The sequence below is a fragment of the Mesocricetus auratus genome, unplaced genomic scaffold (assembly GCF_017639785.1).
Source record: "Mesocricetus auratus isolate SY011 unplaced genomic scaffold, BCM_Maur_2.0 Super-Scaffold_100006, whole genome shotgun sequence".
NCBI classification, from domain to species: domain Eukaryota; kingdom Metazoa; phylum Chordata; class Mammalia; order Rodentia; family Cricetidae; genus Mesocricetus; species Mesocricetus auratus.
Genome location: NW_024429190.1, coordinates 53,865,207 through 53,890,881, shown reverse-complemented (window position 1 = coordinate 53,890,881; position 25,675 = coordinate 53,865,207). Strand labels below are relative to the sequence as shown.

Sequence of the window (25,675 nt, the reverse complement as noted above, 5' to 3'; positions counted from 1 at the left end):
TATCCCCCAAATACCCCAAAGACAGGAAGTCTTATAACAGGGAGGTTAGTCACTCACAGCCAAGCACGCAGTGGGAGGATGGGATGTTAAACTTCAGGGGACAGCAGCAGTCTCCCAGCGGTTACCTACAGAAGACCAGAGTCTGAGTGAGGGTCACTGTGGGAAGGGACAGGAGCCTGGGATTCATCAGCCACAGAAACAGCTTGAAGCTCACATTGTCTGATTCTACTGAGGTAGACTTGGAAGTCTGGTAAAATTCACTTAACCTTAGTTTCCTCATCTTTGTAGTGCACATAATTCCTATCTCCTAGGGTTGTTGTGAGGGTTAATACTAAAATGTACTTGAAATGCTAATAGACCCTTTAAGAAAGGCATCTGAAGGAATGCCTTCAAGGGAAGTAGTGACAAGAGGCAAGATGGCAGGCTCTGAAGTCCCTGGCTATACCACTGTCTTGAAACTTTTCTGTCAAGCATTTCAGAGACCTGATGGGTTTTTATATGAATTTTTCCTTGCTCTTGAGAATGTCATACATGTATACAATGAAACATGACTATAGCCATCCCACACACACATACACACTGCACGCGCACGCCAAGTACTCCCAATGTGGTCCCCTCCCAACTTCATGTTCTTTCTTTTTGATTGTTTGATAATCTACTAAATCCACTTAGTGCTGTTCATATGTGTATGAGTGTATGGCTGTGTTGACCTTGTACAGGTAACCACAGTTGGTGTGAGTCCATGTCAAGTCCAGAATTTATTTCATAGACCTCCCTCCCCATCATCAGTCTCTTAAACTCTTTCCACCTCCTCTTCCATAGCGTTCTCTGAGCCTTAGTGATAGTGGTGGTAGGGATTGAAAAAGATGTCCAATGGAGGGCTGAACACTCAAGATAGAGACCTCCTCTATACTGTCACTGCTATGTATTCTGCACACTTATCCATTCTTGTCATCTACCCATCCATCCATTCATCTTTCTCTGAATGTAAGATTAGGACTAAGTTCTTGTTGACCTTGGAGGAAGGAAGTACAAGAGAGTTCCATGAAGCTCATGTCAGGTAAGCAGCGTGGCAGAAGAGCTTCTTTCTTGTATCTCACATAATGAAAAATGTAAGGCAAAAACTCTTTTGAACCAGGTTAACATTGTTTGTCTGGATTGACTGAGATATGGGAATACTGGGGTGTCTCTGTGAGCAACAGAGCCTGTCTAGGCTCTTATGTTTGGGAACTCAGGGTCCCAAAAACTCACTGGAGGGCCACAAAAGCCACCCTGAGCCTGTAGCTTTTGTGTTTTTGTCTAGTGAATCTGAACAAAGAAATTCATGGACCACAGCAGGTGAGTTTTAGAGAGAAGTATTTTATTATAGTGAATGTCTTAGTTACTGTCTATTGCTGTGAAGAGACACCATGACCAAGGTATCTTATAAAAGGAAGCATTTAATTGGGAGCTTGCTTACAGTTTACAATTTCAGAGGATTAGTCCACCTTCATCATGGTGGATTGCAAACAGGCATGGTTGAGAACTTTACATCGTGACCCACAGGCAGAGAGAGAATTGAGACTGAGTAAAGTCCACTCCCAGTGACACACCTCCTCCTCCAGCAAGGCCACAGCTCCTAATCCTTGCCCAAGAGTTCGTCAACTGGGAATTAAACACTCAAATATATGAGCCATTTTGGTGCCATTTTCATTCAAGCCACACGGGGAGTTTAAGAGAAAGAAAGAAGGGAGCATTCCTGCACAGGGGTGCGACACCTGGAACTGGGACACGATTGAGAGTCACACCTTGGAGTCAATAAGGCTTTGCTAGATAGAGGAATAGAGCAGGCAACGAACCTGCCAGTCCAGTCACATTCCAGGTGTCAGGTGCTTTGCGATTTCAGTCACATCCTCAGGATGGTTTTCAGCAAAGGTATACTCCTACAGGGGAAAAGAAATAGAGGTATACAAGATCCCATTCTGACATCCCTGATCTGTGGTCAGGGCAGAATCAAAACTATTTTTAACATGTGTGGCATCTCTGGCTTACAACAAAGACAAGGCTGCCAATAGGCCTAAGGACATTTCCAGATTTTGGCCAAGATTAAACAACTGTTTATCGTTTATCCTGAAAGTGCTTAGCCAGTTTCTGTCCCCTGTTGTCATCAGTTGGAATGGAAAAATGCACAGAGACAGTTTGGCATAGCGTTCAGAACACACACTGTAGCTGGTCTCTTTGGACTCAAATTCTGCCTCTGCCACATACTAGTTTTGTGAGCCTAAGTGAGCTGTCTGAACTTCTCTGCATTAGCCAGGGTTCTCTAGAGGAACAGAACTTGTCAATGTATCTATATCTATTTATCTATAGCTGTATAGGAAATAGAAAGTGGATTTGTTAAATGGCTTACAGGTTGTGATCCAGCTAGTCCAACAATAGCTGTCTGCTAAGGAAAGTTTCAAGAATCCAGTAGTTGTTAAGTCCACAAGGCTGGATATCTCAGCTGGTCGTCAGTATACGTCAGAATCCTGAAGAAGCAGCTCCAATGCCAGTGAAGGAATGGACTTGCCAGCAGGAGCAAGAGCCCGCAGGCAAAGAGGGCAAGCTTCCTTCTTCCGTCTCCTTTACATAGGCTGCCAGCGGGTGTGGCCCACATTAAAGGTGGATCTTCCCACCTCAGAGGGTCTGGATTAAAGCTGGGCCTTCCCACTTTAAATGATTTGAGAAAAAAGTTCCTCTTCTATTGCTGAGAAAAAAGCCATCTCATTTTGTAAGACATTAGGTTATTTGTAGGACAAAATGAGTCTTAGTTCATTTTAGATGTAGTCAAGTTGACAACCAAGAATAGCCACCACACTCTCTACATGTGAGTTTCCTCACCTAAGAAATAACTATTGTATCTGGTTGTTGAAAAGAATGGACCAACTGACATAGTGAAAACGCTTAGAATGTGAAAGGAACGTTGGGTAAAAGTTAGCACACTTAATGCAATTCCCATACCCAATTCTTGACAGACATAACCAATCATCTACAGCATCCTTCTCCAGAATCTGTGGGAAATCTGTACTCTTAACAAAGCTACTTTATGTAGCTAATTAATTGGCTCACCAAATGGAAACTATTTTTATGTCATTTTGGGTCCACTAGAAAATCTGGTTGAAGTAACAAAGAAAGTAATTTCCTTCATACCCATTTTCTATACCAAACACTCTGTAGGAGAAGCAACAATGCTTTAATGGCAAGTTTGGCACTCAGACCAGGCATCTTGTTGGGTAGACACTGGGTTTTCAGCTGCCCCAGAATGCCTATTCATACAAAAACAAGCAGCCATGAGGAAAGTCCTTTGCCTGTCCTCATTCTCTGTCTGCTACAGAACAAGAGCAACTGCTAAGCCACAAACCACAAAGAAAAAGGTCATTCTCATAAAAGACACCACAGTCCCGCTGAAGCCCTCAGAAAAGCACGCACACTTCAAAGCCAGCCATGGAGGGAGACACGCCGATGAGCCACCACTCAAGAACACTCATTTCACCCAGGAGTATCTCCGCCGAGGACCCAGCCCCTGTGAGGTCAAACCCTTCAGAGAAAAATCCACACCATAAAAGCTGTATTCAACCAACAAGGGTATGATCAACAGTGGAGGAGACATATGGGGGGGGCAGCATGTTGATCTGTGACAACAGAAACGGCTGCTATTTTCAGGGGAACACGATGCTTTTACATCAGGCATGGAAGCTGAGATTCCTGCCTCGTCCTCTCTGTCAGTCCCACATCCCTTGGTGAATCCAGCACATTTATTTTCTCATGAGGCTCGAATGAACAAAACAGTTTTTTGAAACACAGGAAGAGCGGTTCCTGTAGGACATGAGACATTCATAAGCCACATGAGAGAGCGAAAAGAAGATAATCCCAGGACCTCCTCCATGTGAACATTCCAGTTCAACTGCATGCTCACCATTTTCTTAGATGAGGTAGCAGTAGATAGCAAAGCAGCCGTTATGATTTCTTCACCGTTTTTCTTTTATGTTCTTAGAGGTAAAATGAAATGGAAAATGGTCACCTGTAGCTGAGAAAAAGACAACAGAGGGCTTGCTCGTGTGCCAAGCAGGACTGATGCTGCCAATAATCTTAGCATGAGGTAGAAGCCTAGCTCAGTGCTACAGAGCTTGCCTAGCATGTGTGGGGGCCTGGGTCTAGCATGGCAAATACATAGTAACAACCATAAAGTTAATAAGTATTTTTCTAGGATTTAAGGGTAGAACATTAGAACATTCTTTCCAACTAACTACATTACCATAACCATCAAGTTTAAGGTAAAAACTATTAGAAACAAAATCTTTGTGCCTTAGAAATGAGTAATACTTCTTTTCCAGGACTTCTTTTTCTTTTTTTTTTGTTTTTCGAGACAGGGTTTCTCTGTATTGTTTTGGAGGCTGTCCTGGAACTCGCTCTGTAGACCAGGATGGCCTGGAACTCACAGAGATCTGCCTGCCTCTGCCTCCCGAGTGCTGGGATTAAAGGCATACGCCACCAATGCCCGGCTTCTTTTCCAGGATCTCTTAAGTTCAGGGAATGAATAAAAAACATATCACAGATTGCAGTACACTACACAAATTATGACTGTCACTTGTCATTACTATTTGAATGACCAACAGATCTAGAAAGAACCCAAAGACAGTTGGTGAGTGGATTCCTGATGTGAGAACCAAGGGTGTGGCTTCATTTCAGAAGGCAAGAATAACTGAAAATTAACTGATTAAAATTACTTCAGCCCCTACTCACTACCATGGAAATCTTTGGAACGACAGTAATTTAGAACTAGGGTCACAGGGATAGATGCCCGATAAAACCATTAAAAATACACTTGGTACTGGTTAGAGTTTATGGTTTATTAGTTATTTCTCAATGAAAGAATTAAAAATATTGTCCAAAGGCCAGGAGCTGAAAGAAGATTCAGAAAATAAGAATAGGTAACATGATGTATTCAGCATAGAATACCATGAAGAAAGTAAGTGTGAAAAAAACTTTAAGAGTTCAGTGACATGGTGCTTAGAGTGAGAATATCTAAAATATTAGAGTCCCAGAAAAAGAGAGGCAGGATGGGGCACAGACAGTTTAAAAAGAACTGATAATTTCCCAGTGCTAATTAAAAGCAAGCCAAAGAAGAGTTTATAGATCAAGAAGTCTTCTGTATGAAAATATCATGGTTAGATATACCATAATAAAGTATTAAAATCCAAAGACAAGCATAAAAATAAAAATGGAGGTGGCCTCAGAAAAGACTGAGCTGATATTCTCTCTCTCTCTCTCTTTCCCCTCCCTCCCCCTCTCTCTCTGTATGTGTGTGTGTGTGTGTGTGTGTACACTTAATGCACATGTATGTGTGCACACATGAGTGTGGGGGCCCAAGGTTGATGTTGGTGTTTTTCTGTCAGTATCTACCCCATTTTTTACCGTGTCTGCCACTGAACCTGAAGCTCACAAATTCAGCCAAATTGACTAGCCACTACCATTCCGTCTCTGCCTCCCCAGTGTTGAGATTACAGGCATACAATGCCTCACCTGGTTTTTATGCAGGTGCTGGGGATTGAACTCAGATCTCCATGCTTATGCTGCAAACACTTCTTAGTCCAGAGTGATCATCCCAGCCCCATGAGCTGACTTCCCAATAGTAATGATGAAAACTGGAAGAGAGTAGAAGCAAATGTCTATAAAGTGCAAGCTCTACCCTTGAGTTCAGTATCAAGAGAATGGTAAGACTGAAGGTAAAGTAATTAGACTAAGGAGTTTCTCCTGTGTGCTGAATCTTAAACGTCCAATGGTTAACTGAATGCAGTACCCAAATCAAAATGTAGACATTCAACACCCAGACAAGGACTATCCGATTTAGCATACAAAGGAAAGGGCACCAGGTTAAATGTGAATTTCAGATATGAACAATAAATAGTAACAGAAAGATGATGTGAGATAGCACTGAAATAGTGAAATAGTATCCTTATAGAAAGAAGGGATTTGGGATGGACGGACACACACACACACACACACACACACACACACACACACACACACACACACACACGGGGTGGGTGGTGAGAGAGGCAGAGGTACATAAATCAAAAATCTCCAATAATCTGTCAGAAGATAGAAGAGAGCACAGCAGACCCTCTCAGATCTTGCCACACCCTGGTCCTGAACTTTCCAGCTTCCTTCTACCAAAGTCAGGAGAATTTGTGCCCCTTGCCTTCCTGTCTGCTTCTCCTCCCCAGGCCACACTCCTTCCCTTTCTACCCTTACCATCCCTGCAAGCCCTCCCCCCTTGGTGGAGTCACCAGAGTCCTCAGCATTTCCTCCTCCCTGCCCACTGTGTGTGCAGACACTGCTTCCTCAGGTCCCGAGCTAGCCAGTTTCGTCTTGGTTTTCCTGGCATCATTTCCTCCCTGATGGCTCGCCGTCATTCCCAACTGATGGGATGTTTAATTATTTATTTGAGAACTGTTAGTTAACACATTGTACTTACAGCTTTGGGGTCTGCAAGGGGGGCTTGTACTTCAGATACATGCTGCAAGAACATAGATCTTGCTGACCATTTTGGGATGGGGTGCGGGTCAGGGAGAGACAGCCCAGTCTCCCTGAGGACAGATAACAGTCTACCTGGTTATGGCCAGAGTTCCCAAGGCACCTTGGCTGGACCAGAGAAGGGCTGGGATGGAGGAGATGTCAGCATGGTAATACTGGTCATCTGTGTGACTCAAGTGAAGATTCAGATCTGGATGCAGATTATAATTCCACAGAACCTTCTGGGCAATTTAATCTCTGTGCTGGCTAGGTTTGTTTGGGTTTTTGTTGTTTTTGGGTTTTTTGTTTGATTGTTTGTTTGTTTTTGGTCAGCTTGACACAAGCAAGAGTCATCTGGGAAGAGGGAACCTCAACTGAGAAAATGCCCCCATCAAATTATTCTGTAGGCAAGTTTGTGGGACATTTTCTTGGTTGATGACTGACACAAAAGGACCCAACTTATTATGGGCAGTGCCCCATCTGGGCAGGTGAGCCTGGGGGGGCGGTATTAGGAAGCAAGCTGAGCAAGCCAGTGGGGAGCAACACTAGAGCAGTACTCCTCCATGGTCTCTGATTCAGTTCCTGACTCCAGGTTCCTGCCTAGACTTCCCCTCATGATGGGCAACTGTAAACTGGAATAAACTCTTCCCCAAGTCAATTTTGGTCATTATATTATACCACAGCATGGAGAACCATGCTACACAATATCCAAATGCCTGCATGATTCAATACTAGGCAAGTACACACCAGTGAGCATATAGGTATTCTGTTCGTTAATTTTGAGACTAGATAAAGGGGAGGAAATGGGAGAGATAAGAGCCAGAATAACTGTAGTTCAAGACAGAACTCCTGGTAAGAGGCTCCAGAAGCATGGAATGTTGTGAGAATTGAGAGGCAACTTCCAGCTGAGATGATATTTTGTTGGTCTTGAAAGATGGGGGCTTGTTAGGAGACAGGAGGCATGAGGTGTGCGATTGGAGGCAGAAAAGGAGAGTAGGGAATATGTATGGGCTAGTGGACATGGAGTGGCGTGCATAAGGTGAAGTAGTCTTGAATTGCTGGCCAAGGTGTTGGAATTTTGACGGAAGCATACAAATCCCAGCTGCAAAGTTGCCTCGAACTAGGACAAGATTGCATGCATTTAGGAGGGAGGTAATATAATTGGAAGCAATTGTTCAGTCTCTGACATATGCCATCACCAGAGTATACAGCATTTCCTTTTACTATTTACTAAGCCAAATTTACCATGCTGAATGCCTATGTATATTTAGGCATACAGGGGAGGTGCTCTAAAGGTTTCCTACTAGTGCACCATGGTACTTGTAGTACTATGAAACTTACATTTCAACAGCCAGTCAGCTCAAAGTCACAGAGGCAGCTGATAAGACAGGGTTAAGCCAAGATTTGAACTCAATTTGAGCTTGGACAATAAAGGCCTGGGCCAGTGGGAGAAAGAACTACAGACTAATAACATGAGCTCCTCAATCGCTTCCAACTCAAGATTTCAAACATAAAAAGGGTAAGTGACAGTGAAAGCATTTGGAAAGAAAAGGCCTCTTTGTTCTGTGGTCAATTAACACCCATTCCTGTTTGTAATAAGATAGTGGCCATCGCCTGACTAAAATGTCTGTCGATCTGTCTTCCTGATTATTGATGCTAATGCCTTCCTAGCCACAAAATTCCCTCCTGATTTGGAGGCATTTGTCTTCATTGCAGTTCATCTGTCTACCCTTTTCCTTTCTCTCTGGGGACACACTTCAGCAGGTGTACATGACAAGTTTATACAGCAGGTCAAAACTTATTTTAGCATGTTTATAGTAGGTTCATGTATGTGTGCAGTCACATGTTTGTGGAGGTCAGAGGACTACTTCAGGTTTCATTCCTTAGGTTCTGTCCATGGTTTTATTGAGACATGTCTCACTGGATAGGACTTGACTACTAGGGGAATAGATTGGTTGGCTAGTAAGCCCCATAGTCCCTTTTCCACCTCTCCAGCATGGGGATTTACAGGTGTGTAACAGATTTATAAGTGCATGCTACCACACCAAGGCTTTTTCCTGTTTTAAAAATTAGTTCTGGGGGTGGAACTCAGGTACATGTGCCTTCACTGACTGATAACTGAGCTATGCCTCCACAACCCATTCCAAACAGATAATATGGTACAGAAAGCTCTTCGTCTCATGGACCACTTGAAATTGCTGTTATTTACTGTTATTTTGCCAACAAATAGTCACTTCCCATGAATCAACCTAATGTTAATCATAGCTATGTGGAAAACTATCAAAAATATTTTCTACATTTCTCAAATTAAATAGAGACCTTGGGTTGTAAGGATAAAGAAAATAGCACACACTAAAATTACTTATAAACATTCATTGAATTTTCAAGTTATAATTCCTAGTGAAATGTGAATCATACATGTATTTTATGCAAATCGTGCACAAAACTTTCTGACTGGGTGGATGTACTTTGAAAAAAACAGAAAAATATATTTGATTTATATATTTACATTTTTATTAGAATTCTTCAGAACTGTCAACAATTGGACAACATATCAGAAAAAAAAACACATGAACCATAACATGTTTAAACTTGCACAGCTTATATATTTACACATAAAGTTACTGTATATATAAAAAATATTTTCAGGGACTCATGGGGCTTGGGAATATTCAAAAGACATTATTGCTACATTTCAATATTTACAAAAAAAGCCACAAAATAATTCCAAACATCAAGCAACTGAAAGAAACATCTGACATCTGATGTAAAAAAAAATTATAAAAATATAAACTTTCAAGAATATCCAAGACAAATTCTCAATGGTGCGCCCCTGAAGTACCTAGACATCCATAATTAACAGCTACTTTCCTTACTATAATCAAAGTTAATAGGAATGCAAAGAATGTTTCAGACAAAGTATGGCGAACAGTGACAATCTCGTACATGACAACACAGCCTCCAAATCAGTCAACTTTGGAAAGGTGCGAGAGTGTAGAACTCCAGTGCAAATGGTCACTTCCAGGTTAATGGCCACACGTCTCTAACTGTGGTCTAAGGGGTAAAGAATTGGGGGAAACCGTGAAGGCAACATACCTGAATCCTGCAAGACAACGCGTAAATCTTGCCATGTACACACTTATCGTTTATACTGGACAGTGATGATGGGGAGTGGGGGGAATGGCAACTATAAGGTAACATCCAAGGTCCCAGTCTACATTTTCCTGGAATGATAGCATTATATAAGGTCTAAGGAATGGGTACAGTATGTAGAGTACAGATAAGAGTGTCAGAAGTGCAGGCGGATTTCAAATAAATAGATCCTTAAGCGCTCCACACTGTAAGCCTCTGGGGTGGCTTTGGGTAATCTCCTCTGGACGGTGGGCGATGTGTAGGGGGGCAGAAGAAAGACAGGAGTGGTGGAGCAAGCTGTCACTTCTTGGGTACTGGAGGACCTCCAGGATTCAGGGCAACGAGGTCCCCAAAACATCTCACCCACACGCATATACACACGCATGCATGCATGCACGCACGCGCACGCACACACACACACACACACACACACACACACACACACACACACACACACACACACACACACTTAAATAGATACTGGCCCGAAGTCCAGGATGTGCCTATAAAAAAGGCTGAATCTAACTTTCGCTCCCTGCTATGTGGGAATCCAAGCCAGGACTGCACTGTTTCCTCACTCCTGCAGAAATCATGGGGTAAAATGGTAACCCTTTCAAAACAGCGTCAGTTCCCTTGGCTGCAATGCCACTCTGAAGCTGGGAGGCTTGTTCTCGGCAATCTACAGAGCAAGTACACTGGCTAAGAGGTTTTATAAAGATTGTGCTTAGCAGTCAACATTTTTCCTTTAAAAAATGCACTAACTGTTTCCTTCAAATCTGTATGGCTCTTAATCTATTCTTACACACGGCAGACCTAATGCCAGGGTTGTACACAGAAACTAGAGCTCGTGGGGTTCCCCCCTCCGGTGTATGAACACATACTACATATAGATGAGTATATACAAATGCTGGCTAGGGAGGCCTTGCCTCCGATTCTACTCCCTAACAGCCAACTCTATTTAAAAACCAGGTCAGTTGTACAAAAGCCTGTGTGGCAGCAAAGCATCTTTGTTCACGCTTCTGGGGCATTTCCTTTCACAGCCTAGGTCTCCTTCTCAGCATGAACTACTAGATTTCTTAAGCCCCGATGTTTTCACATGTCCTCTGCTCTAATAATGGTCTACTTTTCCACACAAAGGGCTTGGGTTTCACTTTCTAGTCTCGCTACATCTTCCCCATCATCTTGGGGGGCTCTCTAGGCCAAATGGGACGACTTCTATTCTTCCAGTGGACTACTGGCCATACTTCTCAGACAGACTCAGAGGAGCATTGCAAAACACTCTGGGCACCTACCTTCACCCCACCCTCCCTCTAAAGCAGGATTCTGTTTACAGTAGGAGCTACTTTGCTATGGGAACATATATATACATACAGTTCGGACCGTCTCAGTGGGATGGTGGCTGATGGCAAAAAGGGGATCATCAGCCACTAAAGTGTGCTCATAAAGACAGGATCACAGTGGGGTGGCGGTGGGGATGTGGGAACCAACTACCCCGAAGTAGGACACAAGTCAAAGGAGAACGAAACAACCATCATGGAAGCCAAAAGAATGGGGATGGAGACGCCAGGGAAGCCTGCTGGCCGTGACTTGTGCTCAGGCATCTTCGTGCACGAGCAAGGGCTGGGTTGAAGAAGCGCTGCTGCCGACGGAATTGACCCTCACAGAATGGTCCACCACCACGGGGTTCTCCGGGTTGGGATTGCAGTTTGCTAAGTTGGAGTAAATCTGTAGAGAAAGAGGCCACCGTCAAATGCAGCACGGCCTCTGACGAACCCAGCTGCAGAGTGCCGAAAGACAAGGGTTTGGCAGGAAGCAGCGGCAGAAACCCGGATGGCATTTACACTTCAGTTCCCAACACAAGGAAATCATTTTACACCAAAAGAGGACAGTGCTTGCAATGTTTCTCCTCTCATGGGACGCATCTAAGAACAAGCACTGGCTAGCCTATGAAGGAGGCTTATGGATCCCTAGCGCCAACTACAACCCAATGGCTGGTGTAATTTGAAGTGACACCTATGACTCTTCCAGGGGTCATTTGTCAGGAATCAAAGCACTTAGGTGGAAAACGATGTTTCACCTGAAATGTGCTTTGATGCCCCGCAGAGCAAGCATTAACCCAGAGGATCAGCGCTGTGCTATTAGGAAGGATAGTTCCTAGCTCAGGAGAGCAGGAGTAGCTAAAGCACAAGTCTAGTCCCAGTAAAGACGGCCAATTCTTCCTTAAAAGCCCAACAGGAAACAATGGATTTATTTCATTCCACACTCCTCCAAACACTTGGGAGGGATGTCCTGACTTCAAACAGCCCTCTACACGGTTGTGGGCATCAAAGCCATTGCCACTGGCTGGTTCTGGCTGTCTAAAGCTCACTTGACTGTGGTAACAGGCTGCCTTCTTCCATGCTGTCATTCTAACTCCCTCCAACCCAGGCAGGATGAATGACCCTGCCACGTGAGGAGACCAGACAGTCCCATGATCAACATTCCAGGACAGGGAGGGAGCACGGGCAGCCTTGTGATAACATCTAATCCCACACATCTGAACACAAGGCCTGCCTCCCCATCTCACATCTCTCTGGATTAGAAAGGAAGCGGAAGCCGGGGAGGGTGTGAGCAGCAAGAGCGGGCCTTCCATTGTTTTGTTTCACCCTCTAAAGAAGGCCTGTATATAATCCAAGCCAGGGAGATGGGGGAAGGTTGGTCTTTGTCCTGGGAGCCTGAGGACCATGACCCTAGAACGAGGAAGAGGAGCATTCTGGGCCCACCACTCACATGCTTGGTGCTCTCTGAGATCTGCTTCTCGATGAGCTGCACAACCTGCTTGAAGGTCGGCCTTTTCAGGGGGTCGGCATCCCAGCAAGTCTTCATTACATCATACCTGCAAAATGGGGGCCGACGTCCATCACTCTCTGATGCCTTTAACCTGCCGTCTGCTGTCCACCACCCAGGAACTTCAGTAACAAATCTGGGCTAGGCACCGGGATGTGCCAAGTGACATGTATACACAGAATAAAACCCTGTGTGTGTGAGGTACTGTCAAACGTGTCTGTACTATTGGTTGACAAGAGATTATGAAGAGAACCACAACTGTGACATTTGAGCCACAGTAGCCACCAAAAGGAATCAAGTGACATTTCAAACTGTGCTAGCAGAGGCCATCAACATCTGGGTTTTCTGCCTTTAAGAAGGAAATTCTAAGAAAAGGTCTGTGAGCCCTTACATTTCTGCAGGGGCATGTTCCGGACTCAGCATCCGGAAGCCTTCCTTGATCATCTTGTAAAACTTGGAATCGACTGGCATCCCTGGGTAGGGGCTGCTTCCTAGAGCACAGACAGGGCGCAAATCAGCATCAATCACCAGTGAGTAGAATACAAAGGAAACCTCCAGAAACCATTGGCCAATGAGGCAATCTTTGGCAAGGAATGTTTTACCTAAAGAGAACAGCTCCCACAGGAAAATCCCATAGGACCAGACGTCACTCTCAAATGTGTACACGCAGTTGAAAATGCTTTCTGGTGCCATCCACTTCACAGGCAGTCGGGCCTAGGAGGAAACACAGGAGACCAGACTCAAATGACAAAATGGAAAACTGTCCTGCTGGTGCAAATCTGGCTGGAAAGTAGAGAAGAATGCCACCTAGGACCTTGAAACTTCATGACCCCCCCCCAGTCACCTTCCACTTATGACTTGTGGTTCTAATAGTGTTGAGTCAGTATAGCAGACTAGACACAGAAGTCCATGGGTTCTAACCTTCCTCCCAGCAGAAGCCTCTGACAATGAAGGCACTTTCTGTTTCACTCCCCCTCTTCGTCAACAAAACATATGACCTCTCCCAATTTGAACTACATTTCCAAGCTTCCTCTATAGCTAGCTATAGCCAGACCACTTAGTTTTAGCAGCTAAGATCCAGTTTTCATGCAGTGGCATGAGGAAAAACAACTTAAGATGCTGTAGCGTTTATGCACTTGGGTCCCCATTCTTTCCTGTGGCACCCCGTCATGCATCTGCCTCATAGACATGATTGCTAGTTATCTGTCTGGTCATCTTTGACCAGGATGAGGAGGGCTATGCACATGAATGACAAAACAGACATGTAGAAGGATTTGGTGCTGAGCTTATTGTTGTAGAACTTCTCTGCCAACCCTGGGCCTCGATTCCCTTCCCCGTTTGTGGCTCTTGGGCTTCTGCCATCTGCAATCTGTACTACCCCTCACTCACCTACTGGAGAAGTTACCCAAATACAGATAAGCCAGCCTCAGATTCACCTCACCTTGAAAAACAAAAATAACCCCTCAGATACCAGGGGTTGTTTCACGGGATGCTAAATGAGGTAATGCAGGTAAAAATGCCTAACAGTGTCCAGCTCACTACCATCCACCCAGACTAACAAGCACCGAAAAGAGCGGTGGCTGTTCTGAGGTGGGAAGTGGACAATCCCGTGCTTACACCAGGGGACATTCAGGAGCCTTTCACTAGGTCAAACCGAACTTACCATGACCATGCCTCTTAAGAGTCTGTCAGGGTTTCTGGATTTTAATCTGCCACATGAAGCTAAATCAATCATCTAAAATCAGTTTAGAGCTGAACACTAGGGAGAGAGCCTCTTCTAGGGTTAAGTTATTGTTGTGTGGGGTTGGGGTAGGAAATGACACACATACAAACTATAAAACCATTTACTTTTTAGCTCCAGATATTATGCTGCAATTCTGAACTGTTAACCTAGGATGAATTAGTGTCTTGAATCCAAGGGGACTAGGTATCTAAAAAATTAACTTCTAAGTGAAGTCTAGCATTTTCTAAACCTATAAAAGTAGTAAAAATGATTCATAACTTGTCCTCTGTAGTCACCAGACACCTTCATGTCTGATCTCATTGTTTACAGGAATCGCAAAACAAAACTTCCATTCACGATCACTTTGAAATTAGAATAGTTTTTATGATGTGTTACTTCATGCAATAAAGAAGTGGGTATGCCGTCTACCATAAGTTCTCTTTTCAAAATCTGAAAATTATTATTCACCATATCTGCTTTCCTTGGTTAAATCTAAGTATTCCACTCATTTGAAATGGTATTCTGACAAGGGGCCCATAGGCTATCCTGGACTCAGAGCCCAGGGTGGGAAAATAATTAAGAATTCACAAGAACTGAAAGAATTTTCAGGGAGCAAAGAGACTTCACAATGACTACACTTAAACTTCCATGCAGCACCATGTCATGTACATTTTTGTGTTTTAAACTTTCTCAAATAATTGGTTAGTTCAACTGACTTGACCTGTCAACCACAGAATTACCTAGGGAGACGCTGGGGCACAAGCTCTATCCTGATGGTTTGGAATTCAAAACCACAAAGTAGAATAAGAATGGGCCTGACTCTGTTCTGAGACCTCTGCCAAGTATGAACTCCTATAAGTACTGAGTAACTATCTCTTGTCAGTTATACATCTGCTAATGGGACCAAAGCAGAACTCAGCTAGCCTGGGCCTAGGAATATCAATATTCAGAGCCTAAAATATAACATAGTAAAGCATTTTCCATCTTCTACTAAGTGCTAAGCCAGGATGGGTAGAAGTTGGTTTCATCGATTCTCCTGTTTTAGAAAAAAAAAAAATCTGACCTTGATGTAGCCTTTTCAGAACTGTATGATTGGGACAGGATATAAAGTCAGCAATACCTTTACAAAACCAAGCTGTGCACAGCCTGCCAACAGAGGAGCCATGGCGATGAAAGACAAGGCATTGCATCATCATGACAGATACAAAAATTGACCTCCAGAAATAAATATGGACTGTTCAAATGGGCCCAGGAAAAACAGACACCTAAGAATATATATCTAGAAGGTTATGGCCTTCCATACCCATTGGCCCCTACCGACTAAGCTATCTCAGATATAAATCACTAAAATATAGTACACCTTAGTTTCTCCTGCTATAAAAATTGGAAGGCAATGTGTTCTAAGGCATGAGTTTGTTTTGAGATTACAGAAAAGGCTGGTGGTGAAATACAGCCCTTCGAAAAATTCACTATGTTCCACAAACCAACCATTATTTATGAGTCTACTTAATAGCCTTATATTGACTACGAGACCCAGCATTCCACACAGCTAATTCTGACACCATCTTAGTCTGTAGCCTTTTTCACATGGTAGTTCAATCTCAAAAACCAAACTAATAAAATGACAACAACAACAAACTGCTTACTGTATGTAACCTTCAAAGCAAAATCAAATTCATGGCTATTCTCATTCTCAGGCTATAATGAAAATTAAGGCTATTTCTGTTTCCTTAGCATGCCCCATAATTACACAATTATAACTAAGAATTCTATTATCAAATGTTAGTGGTAGGAACGTTCAACACGCCATGCAAATTTTGCTAAAACGCTGGGCACTGCAAGGTAGGGATTGGATTATGGCAATCATAGAAAACAATTTTGCATCAAAACTGGATATCAGGGTACCAAAATGGTAGGACAGAGAAAGGTACTTACGTTTCCCTTAACCACATAATTCGAATCATTCCTGATGTCTCTGGCTAGACCAAAGTCACAAATCTTTGTGATCCGACCATGAGTGAGAAGGATGTTCCTGGCTGCCAAGTCTCTGTGAATACACTATTGGGGTAGAAAAGAAAGTGACAGCCATTTACTTCCGTTCTCAAAGAGAAAACTATTTTTAATACTACAATGCTGTTTACATTTAAAAAAAAACTTTTGTTTTAAAGTATTTAGTACATCAAAAATAAGAAGTATGCCGCAAATGATATTCACATTCTGTGTTTCACACGATCAGGACTCTAATTACTATAATTGCTTCCCACCCCAATTCTAATAAACGTCTTTCTCCCCCTACGGCTGCTTTCATTCATAGGAAAAGGCATTATAAATAGGAAAATTGCATTTCTAAACTGAAAGTTCATTTCGTATGCATCCCTTTGAATGTCTCCTCCTAAAAAAACATTTCACAGCTTCAACTTGACATCTCCCAAGGACACAAAGTAGGGGTCTTAATTTCAACCCATCTCTTAGTTCGGTAATTGTCTGGAAATGTTACTAGAGCAGTTGCTGTGACCTCACTCAGGGGTGATTCCTTTCTGCTGAGGACACTTATTCCAGAATCATGTTCCTTCCGTCTCTTCCCACCACCATCCTTAACTGTTTATGCTCTCTCTGACCTCTTACTACCTGATACGTACGATCTGAGGGGTTCACCCCACGGGAGACCAGCTATGTGCCCTAGTAACAGTGAGGCACATTCCTGACTCCGCATTTACTGATAAAAACCATTATCGTTATATTTTCTAGAAGCATATCCCACATGTTAAAGCCAAAGTTTGAAATGAATTCACTGCATATAAAAGAATATTCATGGAAGCTCATTTAGACAGGTTTGCACTTTCAAGCTTATAAATTAGAGCAGGAATTCCAAAGAGACAGCAGTTGGAACGTGAAGAAACGAAATTTCCTCTGCTTTTGGTTACCACACTTTCAAAATGACACTCTGCATTCTAACAAGGACTATGAAACATTGAAAGAGAGAGAGAGAGAGAGAGAGAGAAAGAGAGAGAGAGAGAAAGAGAGAGAGAGAGAGAGAGAGAGGAAGAAAAGGACTCTGTGCCTCTTGCAAGACTCACTGTCACTCACATTCTTGGAGGCAAGGAACGCCATGCCCTTGGCCACTTGGTAGGAGAAGCTCAACAAATCTTCCAGGTCCAGAGCCAGCTCATCATCTTCCATGATGGCAGGAGTCACATCTCTTTCTATATACGAGTCTATTAGGAAGACAGGACTTCTTAGCAATACAAACCTCAGAGGTGGAGAGAAGACAGAAGCAGTCACAGCACCAGTATCACAAAGTCACCAGAGCTATCCAATAATCCCTGATAGGGTTTCAGAATCCTTAGGACAAAGGGGGCTCCGTTTTCAAAATCTCACACCTATCACAGTAAGACATTAGATATAAACACATGCATTTGCTGGAAACATCTACTTGCGAGCCCTAACTGCCACTGACCACTTGCTTGGCCACAGTAGGTTCTTTCTAGGCCACAGTAGGTTCTTTCTAGGAATGATGTAGCCATTGCAGTTAGTGGAAAAGAGGCAAAATCCTTGCCCCACATTTCTTCAAACTCAGCACGTGACCTCCAGACCCTGTCCCTGAGACAAGATGAAAATAAGGAACAGGGTTTGACTGCAGCCCCTGCTTGCCGGGTTGTTCCCACCTATTCTTGCGGATCTTCTTTTGTCTGCCTTGGTTGGTACAACATAGGAAACTCCAGGCTTCATGTCCATGTACTCATTTGTACTGTCACTGCTGGAGAGAGGAAACACCTAAGTCAGAACTAAACAGAACTGGAAAGGGGACACAGCACTGGCAATGACCGGCCAGGCTACAGTTCACCCACTATGACATACAGTAGACTGGCTTTATGTCAAGACAAGTAACGCAACCATTGAATGAAGAGTTTCAAAACTAGGTTCTGGGAGAGATGAGTATTTACCATTCAACATCAAGGTCTGATTTTACCATTCACACTTAAGGTCCAATCCTCAGGAGCATCTTTTTTTGTGGGGATCAGGTTAGAGGAGTCCCATCTCCAGCTATAGTGGATTTAATGGGGGTTAAAGAGCCAAAAACTGTTACCTCACATTACTTCAGACTCTAAATTAGCCCTTACTCAGACAAGTGGGAAGTTAACAAAATACTTCCAAGACATGTGAGGGGGGAGATGGTTAAGCATACAGCGACTAAGGGAAGAAGGTTTTAAAAAACCAAGTTTGGTTCAGATAAACACCAATAATTTGGATGGTTTTCTAGACCATCTGGACCTCTTGAATCTGCAACATTTGGCTGGAGACTCTTCAAGATTTCTAGTACTTCCTGCCTCTGATTAGCATAGAAACACCATGACAACAACCTCCTTCAGAGCGTGCTGGTGGCTCCAAACCCATATGGGATCCCAAAGCGCAAAGAACATCACACAGGACAGAACAATTCAAGTCATTCTTATCTCAGAAAGTTAAAAACCCACATGCAGGGCCCAGGCTCCAGACTTCAGGCAAAGTGGCTCCTGCCTCTTTATGAAGAGTTTGTGTTCAAGAAAAACTATCAAAAGGCGGGTTTTGTGGCATTTTACTACCATGTTAAAGGACTCAAGTTTACAGGACTAAAATGAAACTACATGGCTTTACTTGGCACTTTAGTGGCAAGAAAAGGTTTTACAAGGTAATTGTCCATCAGCATTTACCGGGGGTGTCCTTTAAAAGTCTGGAATTAAAGACTTCAGAGGACAAAATCCTGCCATCTAAAAACGGAGTACAGTTCCTATGGAATTTCATTATTTTAGCTTCTGGTGGGATTCTAACCCAGGACTTAGAGTAAACATAAAAAGGGGTAAGATCTCCCACACAACTGCAGCGGTATAAAATATGAGGGCTACAGAGCAAATATGATTTCCACTGGGCCTGGAAGATCTTGGGAGGCTTTTTCCATGGTGGATCTCAACCACATTTGAGCAGAAAGGAGACACAAGCCAAGGCAGAGATTTCTATTATGTTTGTACATCAAACTAGTTTTTCTCCAAGGAACTTGATGCTGCATATACATCATTCTTTGCATCATCATCCTTCAAGAACAGTGTCAAAGAGGTACAGAATTCAAACATTGTCCTTTAATAGTGATGTCTTTATAACACAATAAAGTGAAGGGGCTTGACAGGGACACGCAAACAATGCTGATGAAAGAAGTCTACACGTATGAAAATATGCTCAGTGTTCTTAGCCACTCCGCTTGGTCCCCAAGACTTAACTATGACCTCATGACAGCATTTAGCCTCTTCCTGATAAATAATTCCACTATGAAGATGCCTACAGGCCCAAGCTCAAGAGCATACATGGAAACACAAGAATGGAAAAGAAACAGGTAGGAAACACATTTGGTTCCACAGAACCAGGGCTTAGGAAGAACAGAAACACGCATTAAAAGAAATCAGCAACAATCTCAATTTGGATCTTCAAGGGTACTATCTAAACTTTTGAAATAGTGAATCACATTTAAATAATTTAATAATCTGATTTCACACCTCAGAGTACCTCAGTTCATTTCTTTAAAGAATCAGCCTTGATTGCAAACCCTTATGACCCCACAAACTGCCTGTCAACAGCTGACTATTTATGTAAATCAGCCTTACCAGGAAGTCTCCTTTGAATGCAGGAGGTTCTTATAAAGTGCCGCTTCTGCCTGATCTTCTTGCTTCGAGAAAATAAATGAATCACGTTTTCTTCTCAAAAAATTCAAGAGATCACCATAGCAACAATATTCTGTAATGACCAGGGTGGGCCCTGTGAGGACATAATAAAATGTTAGGAAGATACAAGATACACTATAGATAATCCTGCCTCCTGTAGAAATACCCAAGGGTGATTGTGGCTATTAACATTCTGCTTCAGTGGCTAAGCCTTCTTAGTCCCAACATGTTTCTATTAACATCACTTATCAAGGGAAGCAGCATTGTGCTGAGTGAAATAAAACAAGCCAGCCCCCCTTTCTACCTGGATGTCTAAGTGACATGAACATTAGGAGCCTGAAATGACTGCTGGCTTTGCAGCCACAAGTGAGTGCTTTCAAAGGTTCTACCATGATCAAGCTTCCTACAGGGACCCTTTGATGCACTTCTGTGTTCGGCAGGTTTCTGAGTCCTTGCTGTAACGTTATTATGAAAATGAAGAGCCCGAACTGTCTCCTAGTAGGGAATCAACCACATGGAACAGTCAGCTAAGCCCAGTCTGGAAGTGGGCGAAGAACCTGAAACGACCCGTTTTGCTGACATTACTAGTTGAAAAGAGAGCTGGTGCTCTGAATGCTTAAAAGCACAGTTCCAAGTTAACAGGCAACTAATTGCCGTGGGTAGAAACTGCCTCATGAACAATTCATGGCCTGATGAAGCACCAGCTAGGGGGGCTGTTTTGAGACACTGTCTAAAACCTGTCTACTGTCTCGTGGCCCTCTCTGGAGAGACAGCAACAGCTCAATCTACACACCTTTGTTCCTTTAGAACGAAATGCCTCCTGCAAACATCAAGACACCCTTGATGGGAGCACTGACTAAGGGTTCAAACTGAAAGCTTCTTTTTTAGCGAAGTGAAGCGCTTGCTGTATTTGGTGTACATTTGAGAAGTGGGAAGCTTGGGGCTACTTTCTGCTATAGAAGCAAATGAACATTAACTCCTGAGTGATTAATTATGACCCAGCAATATCTAAAGCTTTAAGACCAGGAAAGTCTTCTGAGTGAGCCAAGCCAGCCAAGAGCCCATAGTGATGTGGTGCAAGAGTAAGTTGCATATATCCTGGATGTCCCCCTAACCCTTGGGATGACACAACCAAAAGCTACATCCCTGTACCTGTTTAAGGGGGAGGGTATTATAATTCAATACATGCATGCAATGTATAATGCGAAGGAAGGGGTGAATGGCTCTACACAAAGAAACATCCTGTGGTGTGTTCTCACACACTTGCGGGAGTTAAAATGTTGATCTGCAGAGAGCTGGATAGAGGTCCTTAGGACTGTCGAGAGGGAGGGGGATGGGAGGTAATGGTCACCAAAACACGCTTGTGGGGAGTAATTCCAATGCGCTACAACACAGCGTGACAACACAGCCTGTGTCTCAAAATAACAAGAGGACAGGAATCTCCCAACACACAGAAATAAATAAAAAACAAAAATCCTACATTCTCAGGAACGCTGAGGAAAGCAAAACAGAGCAAAATGCTAGAAAAACAACAACAACTCCAATCAGCTTCTAATTAAGCACTGTCCAAATCATATTTTGATGGCCCAACAGCAGCAACAGGCACTGTGGTCCCAAGACTCACCTCCCACAGTGCAGGCTCCAAGGAGATTCACGATATTCATGTGATTGCCCAGGTAGCTCAGGACCTTCAGTTCTGACATGAGGGCCTCTCTTTCCGTTAAATGGGCACTTGCTGAAATGGAACACACTGTATTTTAGCAAAAAGGATGAAAAGAAAAACAAACCCACGAGGCCACACTGGTGGTGGCGGCAGGTAGTGGACACTCTGGACACTTACGTTTGAGCATCTTCACCGCGACCGTCATGGCAGCATCTGACTTAATCAAGCCGTATGCAGTGGCCTCAACAACCTTCCCGAAGGCACCGGCACCCAGCGTCTTCCCTTTAGGAAGGAAGACAAGGTCAGCGGGAGGACGGGTGGACAATTGTGAGGGTTCCAAAATCAACAAGGCAATTCAAGGCGAATGTGTCGGGAGACACTTCCCCATAGTCTTCTTTTGCTAACCCAGCCAACTTCTGCACTGTTTGACAGAAGACACTTCTTGTTTCAGGTGAAACAAGACGAAGGAAGCTGCTGCAGGTTCCTTAAAATCATTGTTATGTGTACACACACGTGCGCGCACACACACACACACACACACACACACACACACACACACACACACACACACACAGAGCTACGCGGAAAGCCCCAGCTTCATACTGACCAAAACTCAGCCTATTTCTGGGAAACTCCCATTTGTGATCATAAGGAAGTTGTGTCGGGTCTATGTAAACATAATTGTTTCCATTTATCTCCTCGACAACCTTCCATTGTACTTCATACATGGGTTTCTGGAGGAGAAAGGAAAAGACGTGTCACCGTTTAACAATCAATGCCCGGGTCCTTGCGGCATGGGGGGGGGGACGGGGAGTGAGAGAGCAAAGCAACGGTCACCTGTAAATATTTGTAGGCAAGAACCATCACAATGATGCCCATTATACCAGCTGTGGCCACAAAGCCAACAAGCAGCGGTGTGAACAGCGTGTGGGGCTGGATTTGCTCTGCAAGAGAAGAGAATTGTGACTGGGAGCCCTTGGCAGGGCAGCAGCCTGGCTACCACCACCTGCCCCAAACGGGACTTCTCTCATGGAGCATGCAGGGAACACATCTTACTCTTGGTATCCAAGCACAATCATCCCTTCCTCTCTTTCTCATTTAGCACGACTATTACTATTAATTTTATTATGTGCTAGGGATGGAACCTGGCTAAGTGCACTGACACTGCACCCCCCCCACCTCACTAGACGCGCGGGCCTCTCCAAAGATGTAAGTTAGAACCAGATTACAAAGAAAATGAACTTTCGGGAGCACACACACAATGCTATGCTGCTTCAGTGAAAAGCAACATCTGAACGGACTTCCTTTCTGGGAGCTTTGCGTTTTCTTCTTCCTGCTCTCCTATGTTTTCTACACTCAACAAAGAGGAAAGGCATTTGCAAAGTGTCCTTTTCAACGCTCTGTCTGGGAAAAGTAACAATACAGAGAGCAGTGTTAGGACTCTGCCTCTCCTTGTCCAAACGCTGAGGACATGCGGCTTTTTGGCGTGAGCCCTATGGCCAATGCTGGACACCACAGAAACTGGGCACTAAAAGAAAACTCAGGTTCCTTGTCTCATATGTGCCCAATCATCAGTGCCTTCAAGGGTCATGTGGCCTACTAGTCACTCAGGAAGTACAGCCTAAAGGACTGGCTGGACAAGGAGTGTAGCTCACAGAAAGCTGTTCAAGCAGCATGCATATGATCTGTACGATTCTGACAGTGCAGATGGGCACACATATATATGCACACACACAAATAAAATTGGGGAAAAACTACTGGCTGACAAGATCAGATAAAGGATACTGTTAATATTTTGATACAGATACTTAACAAAATGTCTAAAATCATAGATAGAATTTATTTGTTTTTATTTATGTTTTTCGAAACAGAGTTTCTCTGGCTAACCCTGGCTGTCCTGGAACTCGCTCTACAGACCAGGCTGGCCTCAAACTCATGGAGATCCACAGGCCTCCCGAGTGTTGAGCTTAAAGGTTGTATGCCACCACATCCAGTGAATTTAAACTTTTTAAAGTGTCCTAATTATACTTGTGCAGAACAAAGGTTGGTTCCCCTTCTCAACTATAACTGCACACATGTAACTTGTCGAGAAGCTCATAACAACACAAAGACAACAAGGAAAGCAAAACAGTTAGGATTGCATTGATACAAGCATAACTTAATCAGCAGACTAGCATGGAATGCGTCTGTGAGATTGATGACAGACCAGTGGGATGTAGGCATTAACCAGAAATGGTATGGCCAATATTGGAATGGAGTTAAGATCATGGTATGGTACACAGAGCCTAAATATCCCCTTAAATTGGATCAAAAGGAAATATACCTTTGTTGTTACCTTTAAATGCAAAGTTAAAGAAGGCAGAACTCTTGCCCACATTGTTGTAGGCCTTACACTCCACTGTGCCATTGTGCCGGAAGACACTGGAGTCTATGGAACTCTGAACCACCAGTCTTCCAAATGGAGACACGGAAGCGTTCTGGATCTGTACATCCACTGGTGGGACAGAAACGGTACACCTACAAGAGAATGACAGTGTGGGCTTACACCACGAAACCAAGTGAAGGCATGTGACACTTTGATCTGGCACACGTGTATGACTGGAAACTCAGGCTCAATAAAAACTCCCTTTGCCAGCCATCAGGTCAGGATGGCCCAAGGAGAATGAGCCCCTTGGGGCCCTATGAATGAGGAAAGTACTGTGGGGAACGAGAAAGAGGGAGTGATGGTTTAGAGGTCAGACATGGACCTGTGTCCTGGCTCCAAGTGCCCGACCTGGTGACTTTTGCCAGGTTCCACTAACTGTACTGTTAGGTTTTCCTATTAACTGTACTGTTAGATGGCTGTACCATCTCAAGGTTGGCTGAAAGGAATGGACTCAAATGGCTTCTGGCATTAAACCCCACAGTACCACAGACTCTTAGAAACAAATCTGGAAAGGGTGTGTGACGGTTGAAGATAAAGTGTATAGAAAAGGAAATTGCAGAAAATCAACAAGCATGAAAGCAAGAAGGACTCAGAAAGTGAGGTCCAGAGATGGGAGCCCATGCCACATGTGCGATGACCACTCTGGCTGTACGGATCTTCAGGAAACAGCCCCTGAACACCTTTTCCATTGCCTTCTAAATCAATCCATTGCCCATCTTGTCTCTCTCCACCCACTAGAATTCAGATACACCCAGGCAGAGACAGGGATACAGCTGAGCATGGTGTATGCTAGAGCACGTTCCTCACACAGCTAACTTCCATGTAAACATTTTGTTGAGCACAAGATATCTACTCAGGCCATGTCATGGAAAGTACAATGTTCAGAGGTTTTATGCAACCCCTCCCCAAACAAAACATTCTGGTGAAACCCACACCAAAACAACAAGCCAACATGGCTAGTCCTAACGTGTTGTCATAAAACGTCTTCCGTGAAAAAGAAAATTTCCACCGCCATTCTGATTATTCATGAGACCCAACTAAGCTTTTGAAGCTGGAGTATAACAGGGTGTTTGATGTGTAAAAATGGCACACTGACCCCGTTTTCATCTTCAGGTAACTCGAGAGGACAATTTAAGGCTTAAGTGTGGACGTCGAGGGAAAGCCACACAATGGCAGATGTTCCTTGTTTCAGGGGCTGGGCACCCAATCAAGGAGAAACACTTTTTCAAACCCATTGCTCACAAACGCCATATGTATGTTGTAATTGTGCGATCATTACTTTTTGGTTACTTGGCAATTAACTTCTGAGGTAATTTTTTTCATGATAACTGCAGCCACATTTCCCACACACGTTACCTCCTGTGTATAGAATGGAAATCTAATTACTCTGTCCTGGGAAATTGCTTTATCTACCTGCAGGCTAGAAATTGCATGATAAACCCAAAAAGATAACTACCAAAATAGAGAAGGCACTCAGTAATCATTTTTCAGCAAACAAAATTAATGTCGACTAGGAGAAATATAGCCATTATCCCTTCTTAAAAAGCCACAAAGATATAGGAGAAAAAGAAATTATCAAAACACAGCTTTTTATTCTAAAAAAATAAATAGTAAGTCTGAAAACACATTTGAAATGCAACTGAATTATAGCCCTTCCCTTCTGAATTTTAAGCAGTGCCAAA

General features: G+C 43.5%; 1 protein-coding gene across 2 annotated transcripts in view; it reads right to left on the bottom strand.

The window, feature by feature from the left end:
• Positions 1-9,025: 9,025 nt before the first annotated feature.
• Kit (KIT proto-oncogene, receptor tyrosine kinase) overlaps positions 9,026-25,675 on the bottom strand; it is a 76,483-nt gene continuing 59,833 nt past the window's right edge. The window contains exons 9-21 of one of the 2 annotated variants that reach the window (XM_013121055.3): positions 23,892-24,085; positions 22,406-22,512; positions 22,176-22,302; positions 21,746-21,850; positions 21,530-21,640; positions 19,849-19,999; positions 17,881-17,972; positions 17,303-17,430; positions 16,151-16,273; positions 13,095-13,206; positions 12,884-12,983; positions 12,436-12,541; positions 9,026-11,391 (exon numbers count right to left, since the gene is read on the bottom strand). In XM_013121055.3, the coding sequence (XP_012976509.2) occupies positions 11,260-11,391; positions 12,436-12,541; positions 12,884-12,983; positions 13,095-13,206; positions 16,151-16,273; positions 17,303-17,430; positions 17,881-17,972; positions 19,849-19,999; positions 21,530-21,640; positions 21,746-21,850; positions 22,176-22,302; positions 22,406-22,512; positions 23,892-24,085 (1,588 nt within the window). In that variant the 3' untranslated portion in view covers positions 9,026-11,259. The remainder of the gene's footprint in view (positions 11,392-12,435; positions 12,542-12,883; positions 12,984-13,094; positions 13,207-16,150; positions 16,274-17,302; positions 17,431-17,880; positions 17,973-19,848; positions 20,000-21,529; positions 21,641-21,745; positions 21,851-22,175; positions 22,303-22,405; positions 22,513-23,891; positions 24,086-25,675) is intronic. The other variant, XM_013121056.3, reaches the window with a different exon arrangement.